We start from the raw sequence: 23,681 nt of genomic DNA, 5'->3' as shown, positions 1-23,681 counted from the left end.
ATCATTACTTTAAGACATGAAGGTCAGTCAATACGGAACATTTCAAGAACTTTGTGCAGTCGCAAAAACCATCAAGCGCTATGATGAAATTGGCATTCATGAGGACCGCCACAGGAAAGGAAGACCTGTGTTACCTCTGCTGCAGAGGATAAGTTCATTAGAGTTACCAGCCTCAGATTGCAGCCCAAATAAATGTTTCACAGAGTTCAAGTAACACACATCTCAACATTAGCTGTTCAGAGGAGACTGCATGAATCAGGCCTTCATGGTCGAATTGCTGCAAAGAAACCACTACTAAAGGACACCAATAAAAAGAAGAGACTTGCTTGGGCCAAGAAACATGAGCAATGGACATTAGACCGGTGGAAATCTGTCCTTTGGTCTGATGAGTCCAAATGTCAGATTTCTGGTTCCAACCGCTGTGTCTTTGTGTGACGCAGAGTAGGTGAACGGATGATATCTGCATGTGTGGTTCCCACTATGAAGCATGGAGGAGGAGGTGTGTGGGTGCTTTGCTGGTGACACTGTCAGTGATTTATTTAGAATTCAAGGCACACTTAACCAGCATGGCTACCACAGCGTTCTGCAACGATACGCCATCCCGTCTGGTGTGGGCTTAGTGGGACTATCATTTGTTTTTCAACAGGACAATGTTTTAACACTTTTTTTGGCTACTACATGATTCCATATGTGTTATTTCATATTTCCTGTAGTAAATAGTACAAATAAATTAAAACCCTTGAATGAGTAGGTTTGTCCAAACTTTTGACTGGTACTGTACAGTCGTGGTCAAAAGTTTTGAGAATGACACAAGTATTGGTCTTCACAAAGTTTGCTGCTTCAGTGTTTTTAGATATTTTTGTCAGATGTTACTATGGTATAATGAAGTATAATTACAAGCATTCCATAAGTGTCAAAGGCTTTTATTGACAATTACATTAAGTTTATGCAAAGAGTCAATATTTGCAGTGTTGACCCTTCTTTTTCAAGACCTCTGCAATCCGCCCTGGCATGCTGTCAATTAACTTCTGGGCCACATCCTGACTGATGGCAGCACATTCTTGCATAATCAATGCTTGGAGTTTGTCAGAATTTGTGGGTTTTTGTTTGTCCACCCGTCTCTTGAGGATTGACCACAAAGTCTCAATGGGATTAAGGTCTGGGGAGTTTCCTGGCCATGGACCCAACACTTCGATGTTTTGTTCCCCGAGCCACTTAGTTATCACTTTTGCCTTATGGCAAGGTGCTCCATCATGCTGGAAAAGGCATTGTTCGTCACCAAACTGTTCTTGGATGGTTGGGAGAAGTTGCTCTCGGTGGATGTGTTGGTACCATTCTTTATTCATGGCTGTGTTCTTAGGCATAATTGTGAGTGAGCCCACTCCCTTGGCTGAGAAGCAACCCCACACATGCATGGTCTCAGGATACTTTACTGTTGGCATGACACAGGACTGATGGTAGCGCTCACCTTGTCTTCTCCGGACAAGCTTTTTTCCGGATGCCCCAAACAATCGGAAAGGGGATTCATCAGAGAAAATGACTTTACCCCAATCCTCAGCAGTCTAATCCCTGTACCTTTTGCAGAATATCAGTCTGTCCCTGATGTTTTTCCTGGAGAGAAGTGGCTTCCTCGCTGCCCTTCTTGACACCAGGCCATCCTCCAAATGTCTTCGCCTCACACCTGCCTGCTGCCATTCCTGAGCAAGCTCTGCACTGTTGGTGCCCCGATCCCGCAGCTGAATCAACTTTAGGAGACGGTCCTGGCACTTGCTGGACTTTCTTGGGCGCCCTGAAGCCTTCTTCACAACAATTTAACCTCTCTCCTTGAAGTTCTTGATGATCCGATAAATGGTTGATTTTAGGTGCATTCTTACTAGCAGCAATATCCTTGCCTGTGAAGCCCTTTTTGTGCAAAGCAATGATGACGGCACGTGTTACCTTGCAGGTAACTATGGTTAACAGAGGAAGAACAATGATTTCAAGCACCACCCTCCTTTTAAAGCTTCCAATCTGTTAATCTAACTCAATCAGCATGACAGAGTGATCTCCAGCCTCGTCAACACTCTCACCTGTGTTAATGAGAGAATCACTGACATGATGTCAGCTGGTCCTTTTGTGGCAGGGCTGAAATGCAGTGGAATTGTTTTTTGGGATTAAGTTCATTTTCATGGCAAAGAGGGACTTTGCAATTAATTGCAATTCATCTGATCACTCTTCATAACATTCTGGAGTATATGCAAATTGCGATCATAAAAACTGAGGCAGCAGACTTAGTGAAAATTAATATTTGTGTCATTCTCAAAACTTTTGACAACGACTGTATATCAATGGTAAAAGTTTAGCAGGTTACTGAGTTATACCATGGAGCGTTGTCACTAGTCACTCTAACTAGACAGAATAAGGCAACCGTGTATAATTTCGAGGAAGGTGTTGGAGGATAGGCCTAACCAAAAACTACCACCATTAATGGGCATAACATGAGCACCGACTGATCCCATCCCGCCATCTCTCACTCTGCGTCCCACAGTAATGGTGTGAGCGTGGAGGGGGCCACCCACAAGCAGGTGGTGGATCTGATCCGGGCCGGGGCGAGGGAGCTGTTGCTTTCTGTGCTGTCTGTGCCGCCCCAGGAGGCAGACGGCCTTGAGGCCGTGGACGAGAGCGCGGCCCAGCTCAGCTATGACTACAGCGACAAGCAGGCCGTGCCCATCTCCATCCCCACCTTCAAGCACGTGGAGCAGCATGCCGAGAGGTTTGTGGTGAGTAAAAAATTAAAAGTTTGGTGAGGTTTCTGGCAGGCCTAGTTTACTAGAGAATGGGCTTTTAGAAAAGTTTAGTCTGTGTCTTTTGCAGTGCAGAGTTCTGCCATACCAAAATGTGTAGGCCTTTGTCAGTTATCACATATACAATGCGACCTCCACTGAGTATACCAAACATTAGGAACACCTTCCTAATATTAAGTTGCACCCCCCCCCTTTGCACTCAGAACTGCCTCAATATGTCGGTGCATGGACTCTACAAGGTGTTGAAAGCGTTCCACAGGGATGCTGGCCAATGTTGACTCCAATGCTTCCCACAGTTGTGTGAAGTTGGCTGGATGTCCTTTGGGTGGTGGATCATTCTTGATACACACAGAAAACTGTTGAGAGTGCAAAACCCAGCAGTGTTGCAGTTCTTGACATAAACTGGTGCGCCTGGCACCTACTACCATACCCAGTTCAAAGTCACTTACATTTTTTGTCTTGCCCATTCACTGTCTGAATGGCACACATACATAATCCATGTCTCAGTTGTCTTAAAAATCCATCTTTAACCTCTCCTCCCCTTTTTATCTACACTGATTTTAAAGTGGATTTAACAAGTGATCATAGCTTTCGCCTGGATTCACCTGGTCAGTCTATGTCATGGAAAGAGCAGATGTTCTTTATGTTTTGTATACAGGGAGTACCAGTACCAGATCAATGTGCAGGGGTATGAGGTATTTGAGGTAGATGTGTACATGAAGGCAGGGTAAAGTGACAAGCCATCAGGATAGATAATAATTCGTGTAAAATAAAGAACAGAGTAGCAACAGCAAATGGTGTGTGTGTGTGTGTGTGTGTGTGTGGTGAATGTGTGTGGGTTTTGTGTTGGAGTGTCAATTTTGTGTTACAGCATGAATTCAAAATTGATTAAATATTTTTTTTTTCTCACCCATCTACACACAATACCCTATAATGCCAAAGTTACAACATGTTTTTAGAAATGTTTGCTAATTTATTGAAATTGAAATACAGAAATATCTAATTCACACCCCTGAGTCAATATATGTTAGAATCACGTTTGGCAACGAAATACAGCTGTAAGTCTCTAAGAGATTGTAAAAGTTTTGCACATTATTCTTTTAAAAATCTTCAAGTTCTGTCAAGTTGGTTGTTGATCATTGCTAGACAGCCATTTTCAAGTCTTGCTAGAGATTTTCAATCCGATTTAAGTCAAAACTAACTAGGCCACTCAGGAAAATTAAATGTCCTCTTGTTAAGCAACTCCCAGTGTATATTTGGCCTTCTTTTTTAGGTTATTGTCCTGCTGAAAGGTGAATTTGTCTCTGTGTCTGTTGGAAAGCAGACTGAATCAGATTTTCTTCTAGGATTTTGCCTGTGCTTAGCTCCATTCTGTTTTTTTATAAAAAATAAAAATAAATCCCTTGCCAATGACAAGCAAACCCATAACATGATGCAGCCACTACCATACTTAAAAATATGAAGAGTTGTAAATGCTGTCATTTAGGTTAGTATTGTGGAGTGACTACAATGTTGTTGATCCACCCTCAGTTTTCTCCTATCACAGCCATTGTTTTAAAGTCACCAATTCCTGAGCAGTTTCCTTCCTCTCCGGCAACTGAGTTAGGAAGGACGCCTGTATCTTTGTAGTGACTGGGTGTATTGATACACCATCCAAAGGGTAATTAATAACTTCACCATGCTCAAAGGGATATATATATATATATATATATATATATAAATATTTTTTATAAATATTTTTTACCAATCTACCAATAGGTGCCCTTCTTTGCGAGGCATTGGAAAACCTCCCTGGTCTTTGTGGTTGAATCTGTGTTTGAAATTCACTCCTCGACTGAGGGACCTTCCAATTATCTGTATGTGTGGGCTACAGAGATAAGGTATTCATTAAAAATCATGTTAACCACTATTATTGAACATGGAATGAGTCCATGCAACTGATGAGATTTGTTAAGCAAATTCTTACCCCTGAACTTATTTAGGCTTGCCATAACAAAGGGGTTCAAATCAAATCAAATTTTATTGGCCACATGCGCCGAATACAACAGGTGCAGACATTACAGTGAAATGCTTACTTACAGCCCTTAACCAACAGTGCATTTCATTTTAACAAAAAAAGTAAAAATAAAACAACAAAAAAAGTGTTAAGAAAAAAAGAGCAGAAGTAAAATGAAATAACAGTAGGGAGGCTATATATACAGGGGGGTACCGGTGCAGAGTCAATGTGCGGGGGCACCGGCTAGTTGAGGTAGTTGAAGTAATATGTACATGTGGGTAGAGTTAAAGTGACTATGCATAAATAATTAACAGAGTAGCAGCAGCGTAAAAGGATGGGGTGGGGGGGCAGTGCAAATAGTCTGGGTAGCCATGATTAGCTGTTCAGGAGTCTTATGGCTTGGGGGTAGAAGCTGTTGAGAAGTCTTTTGGACCTAGACTTGGCACTCCGGTACCGCTTGCCGTGCGGTAGCAGAGAGAACAGTCTATGACTAGGGTGGCTGGAGTCTTTGACAATTTTGAGGGCCTTCCTCTGACACCGCCTGGTATAGAGGTCCTGGATGGCAGGAAGCTTGGCCCCAGTGATGTACTGGGCCGTACGCACTACCCTCTGTAGTGCCTTGCGGTCGGAGGCCAAGCAATTGCCATACCAGGCGGTGATGCAACCAGTCAGGATGCTCTCGATGGTGCAGCTGTAGAATTTTTTGAGGATCTGAGGACCCATGCCAAATCTTTTCAGTCTCCTGAGGGGGAATAGGCTTTGTCGTGCCCTCTTCACGACTGTCTTGGTGTGTTTGGACCATGATAGTTCGTTGGTGATGTGGACACCAAGGAACTTGAAGCTCTCAACCTGTTCCACTACAGCCCCGTCGATGAGAATGGGGGCGTGCTCAGTCCTCTTTTTTTTTTTCCTGTAGTCCACAATCATCTCCTTTGTCTTGGTCACGTTGAGGGAGAGGTTGTTGTCCTGGCACCACACGGCCAGGTCTCTGACCTCCTCCCTATAGGCTGTCTCATCGTTGTCGGTGATCAGGCCTACCACTGTTGTGTCGTCGGCAAACTTAATGATGGTGTTGGAGTTGTGCCTGGCCATGCAGTCATGGGTGAACAGGGAGTACAGGAGGGGACTGAGCACGCACCCCTGAGGGGCCCCCGTGTTGAGGATCAGTGTGGCAGATGTGTTGTTACAAGACATTTCAGATTTCATTTTTTATTAATTTGTAAAAAATATCTGAAAATATAATTCCACTTTGACATTATAGGGTATTGTGTGTAGGTCAGTGACACAAAATATATAAATTCAATCTATTTTAAATTCAGGCCACAACACAACAAAATGTGGAAAAAGTCAAGGGGTTTGAATACTTTCTGATGGTGAATGTGCGTAGGGTCAGTGCAAGATAGTGCCGGTAACCATTAATGAACTATTTAGCATTCTTATGGCTTGGGGGTAGAAGCTGGCTCTGAGCCTGTTAGTCCAAGAGCCGATGCTCCGGTACCGTTTGCCGGACGGTAGCAGAGTGAACTGTCTATTGTTTGGGTGGCTGGAGTCTTTGGCCATTTTTCAGTCCTTCCTCTGATACCGCCTGATTATAGAGATCCTGGATGGCAGGGACCTCGGCCCCAGTAATGTACTGGGCTGTTCGCACCACACTCTTTAGCGCTTTGCGGTCGATGGCGGTGCATTTGCAATACCAAGCGGGGATGCAGCCAGTCAAGATGTTCTCGATGGTGCAGCTGTAGAACTTTATGAGGATCAGAGGGCCCATGCCAAATACTTTCAGCCTCCTGAGAGGGAAGATGCGCTGCCGTGCCGTCTTCACGACTGTGTGGGTTTCTGTGGACTAAGGCTGTTACGATGACCACACCGGCAGTCACGAGTCATGACCACAGTCAAATTCCACGTGACCGTTTAGTAACAGTAACTAGGCTTCTCCAAAACTGCGCTCTGATGCTGCTGATGGTCATTAGTAGCCTACCAAACTTTCTAACTGCCAGTCGCTAATGTAGCCTAGCCCATTGTCTTATATGTTTTGATAATGTTTTTATCACAACTAAAGTGGCCAAGTTACTCAAAACGTAGCCCATAGGCCTAGGACCCCTGGAACACGGTTAGAGAGCACAGAGCCTAGTGAAACGTGTTCTTATAAGCCCAGTCATTACGGAATCGCAGTAGTGGAAAAAGTACCCAATTCTCATACCTGAGTAAAAGTAAAGATACCTTTAGTAGAAAATGACTCAAGTGAAAGTCGCCCAGTAAACTACATTTTTCGTATGTTTCGGGTAGCCTTCCACAAGCTTCCCACAATAAGTTGGGTGAATTTTGGCCCATTCCTCCTGACAGAGCTGGTGTAACTGAGTCAGGTTTGTAGGCCTCCTTGCTCGCACATGCTTTTTCAGTTCTGCCCACAAATGTTCCATAGGATTGAGGTCAGGCTTTGTGATGGCCACTCCAATACCTTCACTTTGTTGTCCTTAAGCCATTTTGCCACAACTTTGAAAGTATGCTTGGGGTCATTGTCCATTTGGAAGACCCATTTGCGACCAAGCTTTAACTTCCTGACTGATGTCTTGAGATGTTGCTTCAATATATCCACATCATTTTCCTTCCTCATGATGCCATCTATTTTGTGAAGTGCACCAGTCCCTCCTGCAGCACAGCACCCCCACAGCATGATGCTGCCACCCCCGTGCTTCACGGTTGGGAATGGTGTTCTTCGGCTTGCAAGTTACCCCCTTTTTCCTCCAAACATAACAATGGTCATTATGGCCAAACAGTTCTATTTTTGTTTCATCAGACCAGAGGACATTTCTCCAAAAAGTACGATCTTTGTCCCCATGTGCAGTTGCAAACTGTAGTCTGGCGGTTTTGGAGCAGTGGCTTCTTCCTTGCTGAGCGGCCTTTCAGGTTATGTCGATATAGGACTCGTTTTACTGTGGATATAGATACTTTTGTACCTGTTTCTTCCAACATCTTCACAAAGGTCCTTTGCTGTTGTTCTGGGATTGATTTGCACTTTTCGCAACAAAGTACGTTCATCTCTAGGAGACAGAACGCATCTCCTTCCTGAGCGGTATGACGGCTGCGTGGTCCCATGGTGTTTATACTTGCGTACTATTGTTTGTACAGATGAACGTGTTACCTTCAGGCGTTTGGAAATTGCTCCCAAGGATGAGCCAGACTTGTGGAGGTCTACAATTTTTTTTCTGAGGTCTTGGCTGATTTCTTTTGATTTTACCATGATGTCAAGCAAAGAGGCACTGAGTTTGAAGGTAGGCCTTGAAATACATCCACAGGTACACCTCAAATTGACTCTAATGATGTCAGTTAGCCTATCAGAAGCTTCTAAAGCCATGACATCATTTTCTGGAATTTTCCAAGCTGTTTAAAGGCACAGTCAACTTAGTGTATGTAAACTTCTGACCCACTGGAATTGTGATACAGTGAATTATAAGTGAAATAATCTGTCTGTAAACAATTGTTGGAAAAATTACTTGTGTCATGCACAAAGTAGATGTCCTAACCGACTTGCCAAAACTATAGTTTGTTAACAAGAAATTTGTGGAGTGGTTGAAAAACGAGTTTTAATGACTCCAACCTAAGTGTATGTAAAATTCCGACTTCAACTGTATTAAGATAACATGATGGCAGAATTGGATTTGTATTTACTTTTTATATATTTTTACTGCTAGCCAGAGGCACACTCCAACACTCAGACACCATTTACAAATGAAGCATTTATGTTTAGTGAGTCCGCCATATCTGAGGCAGTAAGGATGACCAGGGAGGTTCTCTTGATAAGTGCGTGAATTGAAAATGTTTTCTGTCTTGTTAAGCATTCGAAATGTAACGAGTACTTTTGGCTGTGAGGGGAAAATGTATGGAGTGAAAAGTAATTATTTTCTTTAGGAATATAGTAAAGTAAAAGTTGTCATAAAGTACAGATGCCCCCCAAAAAACATTTTTTACTTAAGTACTTTGTTTTCACATGCGATTGCACAGTGGTGTAGAGTTTTGATTGGCCACTATTTAAAAGAGGATCTCAGCTTCCTCGTGCTGCTATATTTATTGCTCAATTCTTAAAATTAAGCACATTAATCCGCTTTACTGGCATACATAGGCGCCACGTGAGTTTCAAGTTTGGGGAAGCTAATATTCACCATAAAAATGCACCTTTTTATATACTGAAGAAAAATATAAATGCAACAATTTCAAAGGCTGTAACGTAACAGAATGTGGAAAAAGTCAAGGGGTCTGAATACTTTCCGAATGCACTGTGTATGTATTTCTAAAAACAGGTTTTTAGAAATTGTTCAGACCCTTTACTCAGTACTTTGTTGAAGCACCTTTGGCAGCGATTACAGCCTCGAGTCTTCTTGGGTATGACGCTACAAGCTTGGCACATCTGTATTTGGAGTTTCTCCCATTCTTCTCTGCAGATCCTCTCAAGCTCTGTCATGTTGGATGGGGAGCATCGCTGCACAGCTATTTTCAGGTCTCTGCAGAGATGTTCGATCGGTTTCAAGTCTGGGCCACTCAAGGACATTCAAAGACTTGTCCCGAAGCCACTCCTGCGTTCTCTTGGCTGTGTACTTAGGTTCGTTGTCCTGTTGGAAGGTGAACCTTCGCCCTAGTCTGGAGCAGGTTTTCATCAAGGATCTCTCTGTACTTGGCTCCATTCATCTTTCCCTAGATCCTGACTAGTCTCCCAGTCCCTGCCGCTGAAAAACATCCCCACAGCATGATGCTGCCATCACCATATTTCACCGTAGGGATGGTGCCAGGTTTCCTCCAGACGTGATTTACATTTTTACATTTTTAGTCATTTAGCAGACGCTCTTATCCAGAGCGACTTACAGGAGCAATTAGGGTTAAGTGCCTTGCTCAAGGGCACATCGACAGCTTTTTCACCTAGTCGGCTCGGGGATTAGAACCAGCGACCTTTCGGTTACTGGCACAACGCTCTTACCCACTAAGCTACCTGCCGCCCTGTGATGCTTGGCATTCAGGCCAAAGAGTTCAATCTTGGTTTCATCAGACCAGAGAATCTTGTTTCTCATGGTCTGAGAGCCTTTAGGTGCCTTTTGACAAACTCCAAGCAGGCTGTCATGTGCCTTTTTACTGAGGAGTGGCTTCCTTCTGGCCACTCTACCATAAAGGCCTGATTGGTGGGGTGCTGCAGAGATGGTTGTCCTTCTGGACAGTTCTCCCATCTCCACAGAGTAACTCTGGAGTTACCTCCCTAACCAAGGCCCTTCTGCCCCGATTGCGCAGTTTGGCCGAGCGGCCAGCTCTAGGAGTCTTGGTTGTTCCAAACTTCTTCCATTTAAGAATGGAGGCCGCTGTGTAATTGGGGACCTTCAATGCTTGTGGAGAAGTACAGATCAGGGTTGGGTTATAAAAAAATATCAGAAACTTTGAACATCCCACAGAGCACCATTTAAATCCATTATTAAAAAATTGAAAGAATATGGCACCACAACAAACCTGCCAAGAGAGGGCCGCCCACCAAAACTCACGGACCAGGCAAGGAGGGCATTAATCAGAGAGGCAACAAAGAGACCAAAGATAACCCTGAAGGAGCTGCAAAGCTCCACAGCGGAGATTGGAGTATCTGTCCATAGGACCACTTTTAGCCATACACTCCACAGAGCTGGGCTTTATGGAGGAGTGGCCAGAAAAAGCCATTGCTTAAAGAAAAAAATAAGCAAACATGTTTGGTGTTCGCCAAATGGCATGTGGGAGACTCCCCAAACATATGGAAAAAGGTACTCTGGTCAGATGAGACCAAAATTGAGCTTTTTGGCCATCAAGGAAAACGCTATTTCTGGCGCAAACCCAACACCTCTCATCACCCCGAGAACTCCATCCCCACAGTGAAGCATGGTGGTGGCAGCATCATGCTGTGGGGATGTTTTTCATTGGCAGGGACTGGGAAACTGGTCAGAATTGAAGGAATGATGGATGGCGCTAAATACAGGGAAATTCTTGAGGGAAACCTGTTTCAGCCATCCAGAAATTTGAGACTGGGACGGAGGTTCACCTTCCAGCAGGACAATGACCCTAAGCATACTGCTAAAGCAACATTAGTGGATTAAGGGGAAACATTTAAATGTCTTGGAATGGCCTAGTCAAAGCCCAGACCTCAATCCAATTGAGAATCTGTTGTATGACTTAAAGATTGCTGTACACCAGCGGAACCCATTTAACTTGAAGGAGCTGGAGCACTTTTGCCTTGAAGAATGGGCAAAAATCCCAGTGGCTCGATGTGCCAAGCTTATAGAGACATACCCCAAGAGACTTGCAGCTGTAATTGCTGCAAAAGGTGACACTACAAAGTATTGACTTTGGGGGGGTGAATAGTTATGCACGCTCAAGTTTTCCGTTTTTTTGTCTTATTTCTTGTTTGTTTCACAATAAAAAATGTTGCATCTTCAAAGTGGTAGGCATGTTGTGTAAATCAAATGATACAAACCCCAATAAAATCCATTTGAATTCCAGGTTGTAAGGCAACAAAATAGGAAAAATGCCAAGGGGGGTGAATACCCCTGTATAGGGGATTGGAAAGGATGCTGACAATTACATTGATGGAAGCTACAATCTATCTGCAATATTAAAGCTGATCTACCAGGCACACTGGTGCTCCCAAATTAAAAGTCCAGGTCGCACAGCAAAATATTTAGGAGCATATGCAACCAAAATGGTCGCACTTTAGAGCCCTGTGTACATGTCTCATCTTTTACAAGTGAATACTGTGCATCATTTCCCAGTTTTCTGTCATTGCGCCTTCCCACTCACCTCGGTCTGTCCCCTACAGGTGTACAATGTGTACATTTCGGGCAGGCAGCTGTGCTCCAAGCGCTACCGGGAGTTTGCTATCCTGAACCAGAACCTGAAGAGGGAGTTTGCCAGTTACACCTTCCCCAAGATCCCAGGGAAGTGGCCCTTCTCCCTGTCTGAGCAGCAGCTGGACACACGCCGCAGGGGCCTGGAGGAGTACCTGGAGAGAGGTGAGCGAGAGGAGAAGGAAGCAAAGGTAGAGAATGAGGTAGAAAAGAGTAGAGCATACCTGTAGGGAATTGAGGAGAGGTAAATAAGGAAAATACTCACAGAAGGTTCAGGATGGCAACCTCAATTCCCTTCAATAATTTGCAATGCTGACATGCAGATAGTGCCTATAGCTCCAACACCACAGGCATCATATTACACATACAGTGGGGGAAAAAAGTATTTAGTCAGCCACCAATTGTGCAAGTTCTTCCACTTAAAAAGATGAGAGAGGCCTGTAATTTTCATCATAGGTACACGTCAACTATGACAGACAAATTGAGAAAAAAATTCCAGAAAATCACATTGTAGGATTTTTAATGAATTTATTTGCAAATTATGGTGGAAAATAAGTATTTGGTCACCTACAAACAAGCAAGATTTCTGGCTCTCACAGACCTGTAACTTCTTCTTTAAGAGGCTCCTCTGTCCTCCACTCGTTACCTGTATTAATGGCACCTGTTTGAACTTGTTATCAGTATAAAAGACACCTGTCCACAACCTCAAACAGTCACACTCCAAACTCCACTATGGCCAAGACCAAAGAGCTGTCAAAGGACACCAGAAACAAAATTGTAGACCTGCACCAGGCTGGGAAGACTGAATCTGCAATAGGTAAGCAGCTTGGTTTGAAGAAATCAACTGTGGGAGCAATTATTAGGAAATGGAAGACATACAAGACCACTGATAATCTCCCTCGATCTGGGGCTCCACGCAAGATCTCACCCCGTGGGGTCAAAATGATCACAAGAACAGTGAGCAAAAATCCCAGAACCACACGGGGGGACCTAGTGAATGACCTACAGAGAGCTGGGACCAAAGTAACAAAGCCTACCATCAGTAACACACTACGCCGCCAGGGACTCAAATCCTGCAGTGCCAGACGTGTCCCCCTGCTTAAGCCAGTACATGTCCAGGCCCGTCTGAAGTTTGCTAGAGTGCATTTGGATGATCCAGAAGAGGACTGGGAGAATGTCATATGGTCAGATGAAACAAAAATAGAACTTTTTGGTAAAAACTCAACTCGTCGTGTTTGGAGGACAAGGAATGCTGAGTTGCATCCAAAGAACACCATACCTACTGTGAAGCATGGGGGTGGAAACATCATGCTTTGGGGCTGTTTTTCTGCAATGGGACCAGGACGACTGATCCGTGTAAAGGAAAGAATGAATGGGGCCATGTATCGTGAGATTTTGAGTGAAAACCTCCTTCCATCAGCAAGGGCATTGAAGATGAAACGTGGCTGGGTCTTTCAGCATGACAATGATCCCAAACACACCGCCCGGGCAACGAAGGAGTGGCTTCGTAAGAAGCATTTCAAGATCCTGTAGTGGCCTAGCCAGTCTCCAGATCTCAACCCCATAGAAAGTGTTGTAGAAACATTTGACTAGATAATCAACTCAAAAATATCTCTCAAGACATCGGAGCCTGTGAATTTAAGAATTTAGACTTTATTGAAGAACAAAGCCGAGTTTGGTCCATGGAGCCACAACTGTCTTCCTTTAGCTTAGAGCTCCCTTTTATACACACAAATGCATAATCATGTTACATAGCATATACAGTCCCTCCCCTTAGGGCAAATGATTAACTTATTTTAGTACCACTCTACCTTAGCTTTCAACGTCCAGATGTCACCTGTAATGTACTCCAAAAGGTCATGGGCGCTTTTCCACAGGAAGCCTCTTCCCTAATCGCATTATATTGGTAGCAGACCCTTTCCCTAATCTCATTATATGGTTGCAGACCCCTTCTTTACAAATAATATACGTACATACATTAAGGCATTTATCATTTACCATCCTCCCTGGCCCTTGAGTTTATGTGCATGTGGCCATGTGTCAGGTCATAAGGTCATAAGCAAAACAAATGATAACACTAGGTCCATTGTTACTCCAATCTCCACACAGCCATCACATGTCATTGACACACCCAGACCAGCTGCAGGGAGTCCATGATAAACACATAAATGTCTCTGCTTTGACCTCTCCCTACATTTGCCTTAATGATACATGAAATAATACCACATATCCCCCCTTTGGGACATTATAATATTGTCCCATCAATACAAAGATTAATCACTCATATCACAAGTATTATAACAATCAAAATAATCAATATCCATATCTAATCAATTAATTGCCATGTCGACATTATTAAGCATTAATATTAATAAGTTATTCAGATCAGTCAGTCCACTTATAAATTATAATCATAATCAAATGAATTACCCAAAACAACTTTAAAATGACAATTCTTAATTAGTCACCTTTGTTCCATCATTCAAAGTTAAAACTCTCACCTTGGCACATATTGATACTAGCCGAATGTATATTTATATTATAATAATTCTAGCATTAACTTCCTCATAACAAGAATTACATCAGATCAGTACCCTAATGCATTGTCCAAATTACTATAAATTTAGTAGTGTATAATACCTCCTTAATCAACATACTACCTCAACTAACACTCCCTTCCTCCACCGGCACTCAATCTTCTGGCGTCTTCATTATTCTTCATTATGTAGTTCATAGTTCATCTTGAATTACCCATAACAATGTCCCAATTCCAATGTCACACCTGAACCGCCACACCTCCACCATCATCCTGTTTTGTCCATGTGCAAACCAGTATATTGCTTTGATTTGATGCTGGATTCAGTTCTCCTGACAGGGGTGGGTCGGACAGGAACCTCTTCAACGCCTTTGTTGTTTCCTCTTCAGCCAAGTAGAGGATTTTTGGTTTTTATTGAGGTTTACACCGTTCTGAGCCAATTGATCTCTGCAATGCATTACGACACCATCCGTAGCAACCTCAGGAAAGGACAGATCATAACAGTCCAGTTGAGTTAATTTCCAATCCAAAAAATCCCTATTAACATTGTCTACATGAAAAATCATTATGTTTCACATTCTCCCTTGAATTCTCCCAAATTATATAACCCAATTGTTTTATTGTAACATTCCTATATTTTTCTCATACTCTATTTGACATTAATCTAGTGTTTCCCTTTCCTTGTTCCTATTCTAACAATTTGCTTACACTTCTCTCTTCTAATAACACTTTCCCCTGGAAATCTACATCAAATACTACATCAAATTGTTTATCTAAGTCTTGGACTGTTTTCCTTATGTCTATGATTCACCTGTCTCTTTCTTTCATTATCTTAAGGTCACACTACCCCATGTGACTTCCCCATACTCTTTGTGCTGGTTTCTCACACACCAATAATATTTTAACCCTTGTATTCTAATAGTGATCCCTTCTGTGTCTTTTCCTTCTGCTCTTTATTATTATCAGTACTCCATTCCCCTTATTCTCAGGTAACTAGTCAAGTGTAGAGAAATGAATGATAAGGATATCTGGTGCATCTTGGAGATCTGAAATCTCTCAATCCTCAGTTCCCTCACTCTGGTACAATGGTTAAGATGATACCCAATACTCCCCTCTATCAGTACCATCGTTGGTATAACCTGGACAACGATGTGTATGGTCACTTCAATTGTTAACCTTCCCCCGTCACTAGGGTCTCCGGATCAGCCAGAGTCCCTCTCAATCTATCGACATCGGTCTGTGAAAAGTGTCCTTCTATCAGCCTTCTCATAGAGAAGCTCAGAGTTACTGCTGCAAAAACACAAGCACAGACACACACAAAAGACAACAATGCTACCCAATGGCTGAGGTTGGAACACTCCTATAGTGGGAAACATGAATCTAAGTATCTGTCTCCACCACTTTTACCATCATTAAGGTAGCCAACAACACCTGGTACAGGCCCAACACCTAGGGTCTTTCCAGTTCTTTCTTTTGTAGTCTTTTGCCATCACATAGTCTCCAGGGCACAGAAAATACTCAGATTATCCTACTCAGTTGGGCAGAGTTATCTTCACCCATGAAAATAAAATCTTAAGAACATTGTTAGGTTAGGTGAGACACAGTATGCTACTCATGTCCTCTCATCCGTCAAGAGAAGCCTTGAGATTATGAAGCACACCTGCTTCCAGCTTGTTGTAGTCCACTTATTTCATGCCTCCTATCACAAAGACAAAAAAGATTTAACCTAACCCATAACACATTATTACTACTGCTCATATCCTTAATACACCTTGCATATTTCCCCACAAAACCATTATAAAATATTAAAACCTCTGTAATCCCAACTTCCCCCCTTGGACACATGCATCACATCGTGATTCATGTGTACAAAAAACAAAACAACAACAATATTGCCTATCAAACCTAAAATAATATCTAACCTTAAAATGACAACCCTTGAGCATATCTTTACTTAACTGTATCCCATAACACTATTCAAGGAATACCTCTCCTTCAGGACTAACTCTCTCACTTCATGCTTGTCCTGTTTGGACTAATTTATATATAGGATTTTTTCCAAATTATAAACTTCTTCACAATTATCCTTATTTTATCCAACCCCCTAATTCAGCATGCCTCTAGAATTCATAGTGCGGGTGATCAGGTCACACTATAAAGCCAGGACAGATTTCAGAGGTCATTGAAATCATTCAATTAATTGTTTCATCCAATAGTATACTACTCCTAACAACCATCAAGAGTTTTCATAAATGTTGTAATTCCTTAGTACAGCTCTTTTCAAAATAAATCATACATATTTACTTATCCCTCAGTAGTAAATAAAACCCAAATTACATGTGTATGCCCCTTTAAGATATTTCACTTCCATCCTGTCAAAAAAACCCCAAATAGAAATAAAAATCCTATACAGCTAACATTTCATACTAAGTAGTTTGTTTGTGGTTATTTGAACACCATATAATAAAACAATAAACAAACAAAAATGGCCAGGCCTTATTTATTTTTGTAGCTCCCTATGATAACCTAAAAATAAAACTACTTAATTTTACTAACTAGCTCCACCCTAGCCGACAGACTTTTCTAACCTCCCAATAAAGAAATCCCCTTGTTCCTGGAAGAGAAAGTATACATGTCGTTAACATATAATCAACAATCCAAAGATAGTAATTACACACAAAACATCATACATATATCCCCAGTCCTATCTCATCAACAATCATTAACCCCAGCATCGATTTAAAATTGTTTGATACGTCGTGTCCTACTTTACCCCTAACATAATATTATAGGAGACTCCCATCAATCCTTAAAAGAAAACTCCCACTTAGAAGACACTATATAATAACCCATTTTATTAAGTTAACTACACCTTCCACTATAAACCTATAACCCCATTTTAGTACTTTAAACGTCGCAAACTGTTGCATTGATGTTTGTTTTTTCCCCCAAATACAAACTTATTGTTTCATAATCCAAAACCCATAAAAAGATGTCTACTTAATCCATCAAGTCAACAGCAACAACTACCTCCCCAGGTTCAATGTACTATAAACAATTTATCGTTATCTGAAGTAATAAAACATCATCATAACTCACTGCTGTTTAAACAAACTATATAATGTCGTAATAAAATGATCAATTATCAAATATCGTTCCTTATTCAACTATCGAGACATGTTCTTCATTAGTTAATCGTCTCCACAAAGCAATACTACCTAATATCATATTCTCATTCTCCTAAGTAGAAATAATTACTTCTTTTAAACAATCCCATTCAATATCAAATCAACCTGTCTCATCACCCTTTCCCTCATAACGGTACCTCAACAGATGACAAATTATTTTATTTATAGTAAAAACCAATAAAACATCAAATTCACCAATATGCAATTTCAATTACTATGTTATCCTATTCAACATGGATTGGTAGGACAACATTTTCCTATAATGTTATCAATGAAACCAGTAATTCACATCAACAACATCAATGTAAAATATTTGCTTTCTGTCCCCTACTGGATTCGAACCAGGGACCCTCTGCACACATTGACCATCGAAGCACTGTTACCCGTCGCTCCACCAGTGCCACACAAAGCATCTACTTCCAGTTCATAGAGCAAGTGACGTCACCCAACGAAAACCACACTAGCTTTCACCGCTAACTAGCTAGCAATCTCCTGCCGATAACATTCCACGACCTCCCACAAAACACGCGATCTCCGTACACCTAACGTAACCTATAATGTCCCTTATAGCGCTCTCACGTTTCAGCAAGTTTAACATCCACAGAAAAAATTGAAATTCTTCAGTTTTTCCTAGCAGACGAAATAAAACACTTTCAAACAGCATTCTGCATTTACCTCTATCATAGGGTTTAAACACCCCACTTAACAACATTAACCATATTAAATTGCCGTAGTAACGTCATGTTTGGTTCAATTGATCTATTACCATATAAGACATTCACTTCTCCATGCGTAGCAAACTATATCCTATTTCTCCTGTAATCAACTAAAATCATAGCCACACAATTAAACCATCACTCCGCCATTACAGAATGAATTAACTATCCTTTCTAAGTAAGCTACAAGTAACACCAAACACTTGCTGTAGTTTACCATCATATATTGAAATCATCCATTTATCAGAATCCAATTGATTTATAGACATATTTCACCATTGTCACTCGTTTAATCTAGCAAAACCTAATTCAATGACTAAAAATTATTACCACGTAGTCTCCTCTCCGTTAACATTTTAGTCATTTAGCAGATGCTCTTATTCCAAGCGACTCACAATTAGTGTGCTCATACATTATTATACTTATACTAGCCCCCCTTGGGAATCGAACACCCAACCCTGGCGTTGTAAGCACCATGCTCTACCAACTGAGCTACAGCGGACCACAGATGAGCGCATAGTGCCTTTTTCTGATAATTTTATAATTGTAGCCTATTGCATTACTTTTGTTTAAAACATAAGTTTGTTTATTCAACAAATCCAGAACCCACTATAAATTGATGCTATTCCCTCAGCATAAAAGCCAAAGCTCCTTGCATCCCCTGGTTTACGTAATGAAAATACATTATCATTCTACAATTCACCAAATATTCGCATACACCACTGGTGACGCAAACCATAGAATAAAGTAATAACAATTAAAATTTTGTCAAATAGATGTTTTCCATCCAACTATTCAAACTTTCTTTAAATAACCCTTTCAGCTCGATACAGTCAAACAAGTATGACTCTCTTTTTACCGGAAACTAATTCATGCCTTTAGTATAGTCTATTCACCTCTCAACAATAACTAACAATACTGTATATTCATAATATTAAAATATCTTACTTTCATTCCTGTCTACCTAAACAATTCAAATTATGGCCAAATCTCTTATCCAAATTGCCAGTCCGCTATTCAAATGTAACTGTCCTTTCTGATTTAGACTATAGACACTCCTCCTTTCCCGTTGAATAAGTGAGTCCTTCAGTCTGAAAAGACACAGGCTACTCGATCTTCCAATCTTATCCTGACTGTTCCTTCAATCTAAACAACCCACAACTATAGCTAAACTATACTTAGAAAACCTAGACTCTGTTCAGCGATGCAGAATCTATGCTTTATTGAAATGACAAGTTAATCCTCCTTTATTCCAATGATAATGGTCAGTAGTTTTAGTATCTGACACATATCACACTTTATCAGAAAATAGCTTTGAAGGACACAGATCTCACACGCTCAACGTAATCAACTTAGCAGTCAACAAGTCAAACCCCACATTCATTGATTTGGAAACAGATCTAACGACCTAACCAAATGAATTATATATATGCTTCTGAAATAATATTTAGTTTATTATAATGTTTAATTCTACCACCTGTCCTATATACTCTCTCCCATTTCCACGTACGTCTACGTGTTTGAGCAAGTCAACACCTATAATTTTATGCAATCCCTCGTATTAAATCACACTCACATAAAATTCATTATATTCCAATTTATATTGTTCTTAAACGCCCTTAATTACTTTGTATAACCTACAGGAATATGTTATTCTATCAAAGGGCCCAAATTTGGAATGTTAACCCTATCCTAGTTATTATTTTACTGTAATCAATTTATCATAATACTGCATCACCTCTAAAGTTTCTAAATATAATGTCAGAAACATACCCTAACAGATTTATCAAAATACAATGCATAGACGTCATATGACCACACCAATAAACGTGACCTGTTCCTCCAACAGGATTTATTCTACCCCTCCTGGTAACGTGAATTTTCTACACTCAGTTGGTCAATGAATATCCACGCTCCATTCACTCTTCTCTTTCCTAATGCGAGATTGGGCACACCCTTTCTCCATCAGACAGAAGCTTCAAACGACCTCAAATATAGTTCCTTTCCTTACAGAAAGGCTATTTACTTGCAGGGTTTCTTATTATTCTCATTCACACAGATGAGCAGCCACTTGTGCCCAAATGAATCAGACAGTTGAATGACTCACAGCCGCACAAGCAAACCATTCACCATACGAGATGAGCAGACCTACTCTTATTTAACACTTTCTCTATATTTTGAAGCCCTTGTAGCTATTTAACCCTTTCACCTACTCAGGATGACCGGTGTTACTCCAATTTATGGTGTCACCTACGCCGGATGACCCAACTTTTTTACCTGATCAACCCTACCTAATTTTGGCATCACCACACACAGGATGATTCCCTACCTGCCCGTTCAGACCTCTGGAGTGCCAATTTCAGCCCTCCAAAGCGGTATCCACAGGTTTCTATTATTTAGCCCAGGTGTTACACTTCCTCTACACACCTGGATTCTACTACGCTTTCCTAAGCGACCTGTCAATTCTGCCCTATTTTTTCTGTTACACTTCCTCAACACAGAAAAATAAGCGGTATTACACAGGATTTCTGCCTACCTAAGCAGTCCTCAAGACGATTCACTTCCCCAACACGTCTAAAGCGGTATCTGTAGGACTTAACATGTTATTGTCTGATCGCTCAACAAGCCGTACAACCACCTGTGTCGAAATGACCCAGACAGAGCAATCAGCAAGATGAATCAACTGAATCAACTGAATCAAATGAATCAAATGAATCAAATGAATCAAATGAATCAAATGAATCAAATGAATCAAATGAATTGAACAGACGGTTCAGACAAACAACAGCGACATGTATTCTTAAATTCAAAAGCTCCTAGTGTCTAACTTTCTGGTTCTTAAATTTGGAGAGACCTACTTGGTATTTCTTTAGATGTTGCCGAGCCCCGGATCAGACCACACAAACGTTATACTATATTAGTAAGAACTTGGCTTACCTTTTAAAAGCGGCCGCTTTTGTTTGTATGGTCCGTCCAAGCCGTTTCACAACTGCAAATGTATACCGTCACTGATCCCTATCAGGTCCCTTCGTGGTCGCCAAATATGTTGTAGAAACATTTGACTAGATAATCAACTCAAAAATATCTCTCAAGACATCGGAGCCTGTGAATTTAAGAATTTAGACTTTATTGAAGAACAAAGCCGAGTTTGGTCCATGGAGCCACAACTGTCTTCCTTTAGCTTAGAGCTCCCTTTTATACACACAAATGCATAATCATGTTACATAGCATATACAGTCCCTCCCCTTAGGGCAAATGATTAACTTATTTTAGTACCACTCTACCTTAGCTTTCAACGTCCAGATGTCACCTGTAATGTACTCCAAAAGGTCATGGGCGCTTTTCCACAGGAAGCCTCTTCCCTAATCGCATTATATTGGTAGCAGACCCTTTCCCTAATCTCATTATATGGTTGCAGACCCCTTCTTTACAAATAATATACGTACATACATTAAGGCATTTATCATTTACCATCCTCCCTGGCCCTTGAGTTTATGTGCATGTGGCCATGTGTCAGGTCATAAGGTCATAAGCAAAACAAATGATAACACTAGGTCCATTGTTACTCCAATCTCCACACAGCCATCACATGTCATTGACACACCCAGACCAGCTGCAGGGAGTCCATGATAAACACATAAATGTCTCTGCTTTGACCTCTCCCTACATTTGCCTTAATGATACATGAAATAATACCACAAAAGTCTTTGGAGGGAGTTGAAAGTCCGTGTTGCCCAGCGACAGCCCCAAAACATCACTGCTCTAGAGGAGATCTGCATGGAGGAATGGGCCAAAATACCAGCAACAGTGTGTGAAAACCTTGTGAAGACTTACAGAAAACGTTTGACCTGTGTCATTGCCAACAAAGGGTATATAACAAAGTATTGAGAAACTTTTGTTATTGACCAAATACTTATTTTCCACCATAATTTGCAAATAAATTCATAAAAAACCTACAATGTGATTTTCTGGATTTTTTTTCCTCATTTTGTCTGTCATAGTTGACGTGTACCTATGATGAAAATTACAGGCCTCTCTCATCTTTTTAAGTGGGAGAACTTGCACAATTGGTGGCTGACTAAATACTTTTTTCCCCCACTGTAGATGTATTTTTTTACATATATATTACTATTATTAAGTTCTATTTAATTCTGTGGTATTAGACCCCTTCCATATGTCAGTGTTGGAGGAGATGAAAAACAGCACGTGCCTTATTTTTGGAATGCCTGTGTGAGTTCATTGGAGGAACAAGTAGCACAGAAATCTGAGCGTTTGGAGAAGTGAGAAACCACGTATGCTGTAATGCAGTGTGTCGAATTCCGAGATGGAGAGCTATCTCCTGCAGACAGATAGCAAATCATTGGAATACTTGTGGAATGCCCTGGAATGTGTATGTACCGCTAATATAACTGCAGTACACATTTTGTCGAACTTCAAAGTGTCCACGTGAATGCAATATGGTAAGATTACCTTTTGTTCTCTATCTTATTTTCTCCTTCTGTAGTTTGTTCAGTACGGGTGATTGGGGAGAGTGACATCATGCAGGAATTCCTTTCTGAATCAGATGAGGTACGTTTGTGCGGACAGTTTCCGTAGCAGCAGGAGAGCATCTTAAAACAAACCGATACTCACCCTTCCTTTCTCTGTTTGTCAGAATTACAATGGAGTTTCAGACGTGGAGCTGCGGATAGCCCTGCCAGACAAGACCACCATCTCTGTCAGAGTGCGCAAGAACAGCACGACCGACCAAGTCTACCAGGTATAGAACCATTTATAGAGCAGTTCCTCACTTGTTGTCCTAGAGGCAGGGCTCTAAAGTGTGACCATTTTGGTTGTATATGCTCCTAAATATTTTGCTGTGTGACCTGACATTTGATTTGGTCCTCTGTAGCTCAATTGGTAGAGCATGGCGCTTGTAACGCCAGGGTAGTGGGTTCGATCCCCGGGACCACCCATACGTAAAAATGTATGCGCACATGACTGTAAGTCGCTTTGGATAACAGCGTCTGCTAAATGGCATATTATTATTATTTTGGGAGCACCGGGGCACCTAGATAATAATTGTTGTAATGATTAGGCTTCGCTGTACCGTTGTTACCGAGTACCCTAGAGAAATTGATCTCGTCCTAGAAAACTCATTGAACTAGCCTATTATTCAAGCCATTATTGGAGGGACACCACAAAGCACGAACAAGGCAGAGAGGGAGAGGAGTTGGCAGCCACCGATGGTACCACTGGACACCGGTGCTATGGTGCGTGCATTTTTCCAGCTCTCAAAACATACTGCTAATAAAGTTAACAAAGCATTACCTAGTTTAGCTAGCTACTGTTATGAATAGCTACAGTGCCTTCAGAAAGTATTCACACCCCTTGACTTTTTCCACATTTTGTTGTTACAGCCTGAATTAAAAAAATATATAATTGACCTTTTGTGTCACTGGCCTACACACAATACCCTATAATGTAAGTGGGATTATGTTTTGTTTTTTACAGTGAGGGAAAAAAGTATTTGATCCCCTGCTGATTTTGTACGTTTGCCCACTGACAAAGAAATGATCAGTCTATAATTTTAATGGTAGGTTTCTTTGAACAGTGAGAGACAGAATAACAACAAAAA

At 41.3% G+C, this 23,681-nt stretch overlaps 1 protein-coding gene across 1 annotated transcript in view; it reads left to right on the top strand.

Moving 5' to 3' along the window:
- The window catches only part of snx27a (sorting nexin 27a), a 53,403-nt gene that overhangs the window by 9,533 nt on the left and 20,189 nt on the right, over nucleotides 1–23,681 (top strand). Inside the window, exons 2-5 of the mRNA XM_084165583.1 lie at nucleotides 2,528–2,759; nucleotides 11,597–11,789; nucleotides 22,569–22,633; nucleotides 22,719–22,823. Of these exons, the coding sequence (XP_084021709.1) occupies nucleotides 2,528–2,759; nucleotides 11,597–11,789; nucleotides 22,569–22,633; nucleotides 22,719–22,823 (595 nt within the window). The remainder of the gene's footprint in view (nucleotides 1–2,527; nucleotides 2,760–11,596; nucleotides 11,790–22,568; nucleotides 22,634–22,718; nucleotides 22,824–23,681) is intronic.

This window comes from Coregonus lavaretus, assembly GCF_964263955.1.
Source record: "Coregonus lavaretus genome assembly, chromosome: 7".
Taxonomy (NCBI): domain Eukaryota; kingdom Metazoa; phylum Chordata; class Actinopteri; order Salmoniformes; family Salmonidae; genus Coregonus; species Coregonus lavaretus.
This window is presented reverse-complemented; position numbering and strand designations above follow the sequence as displayed.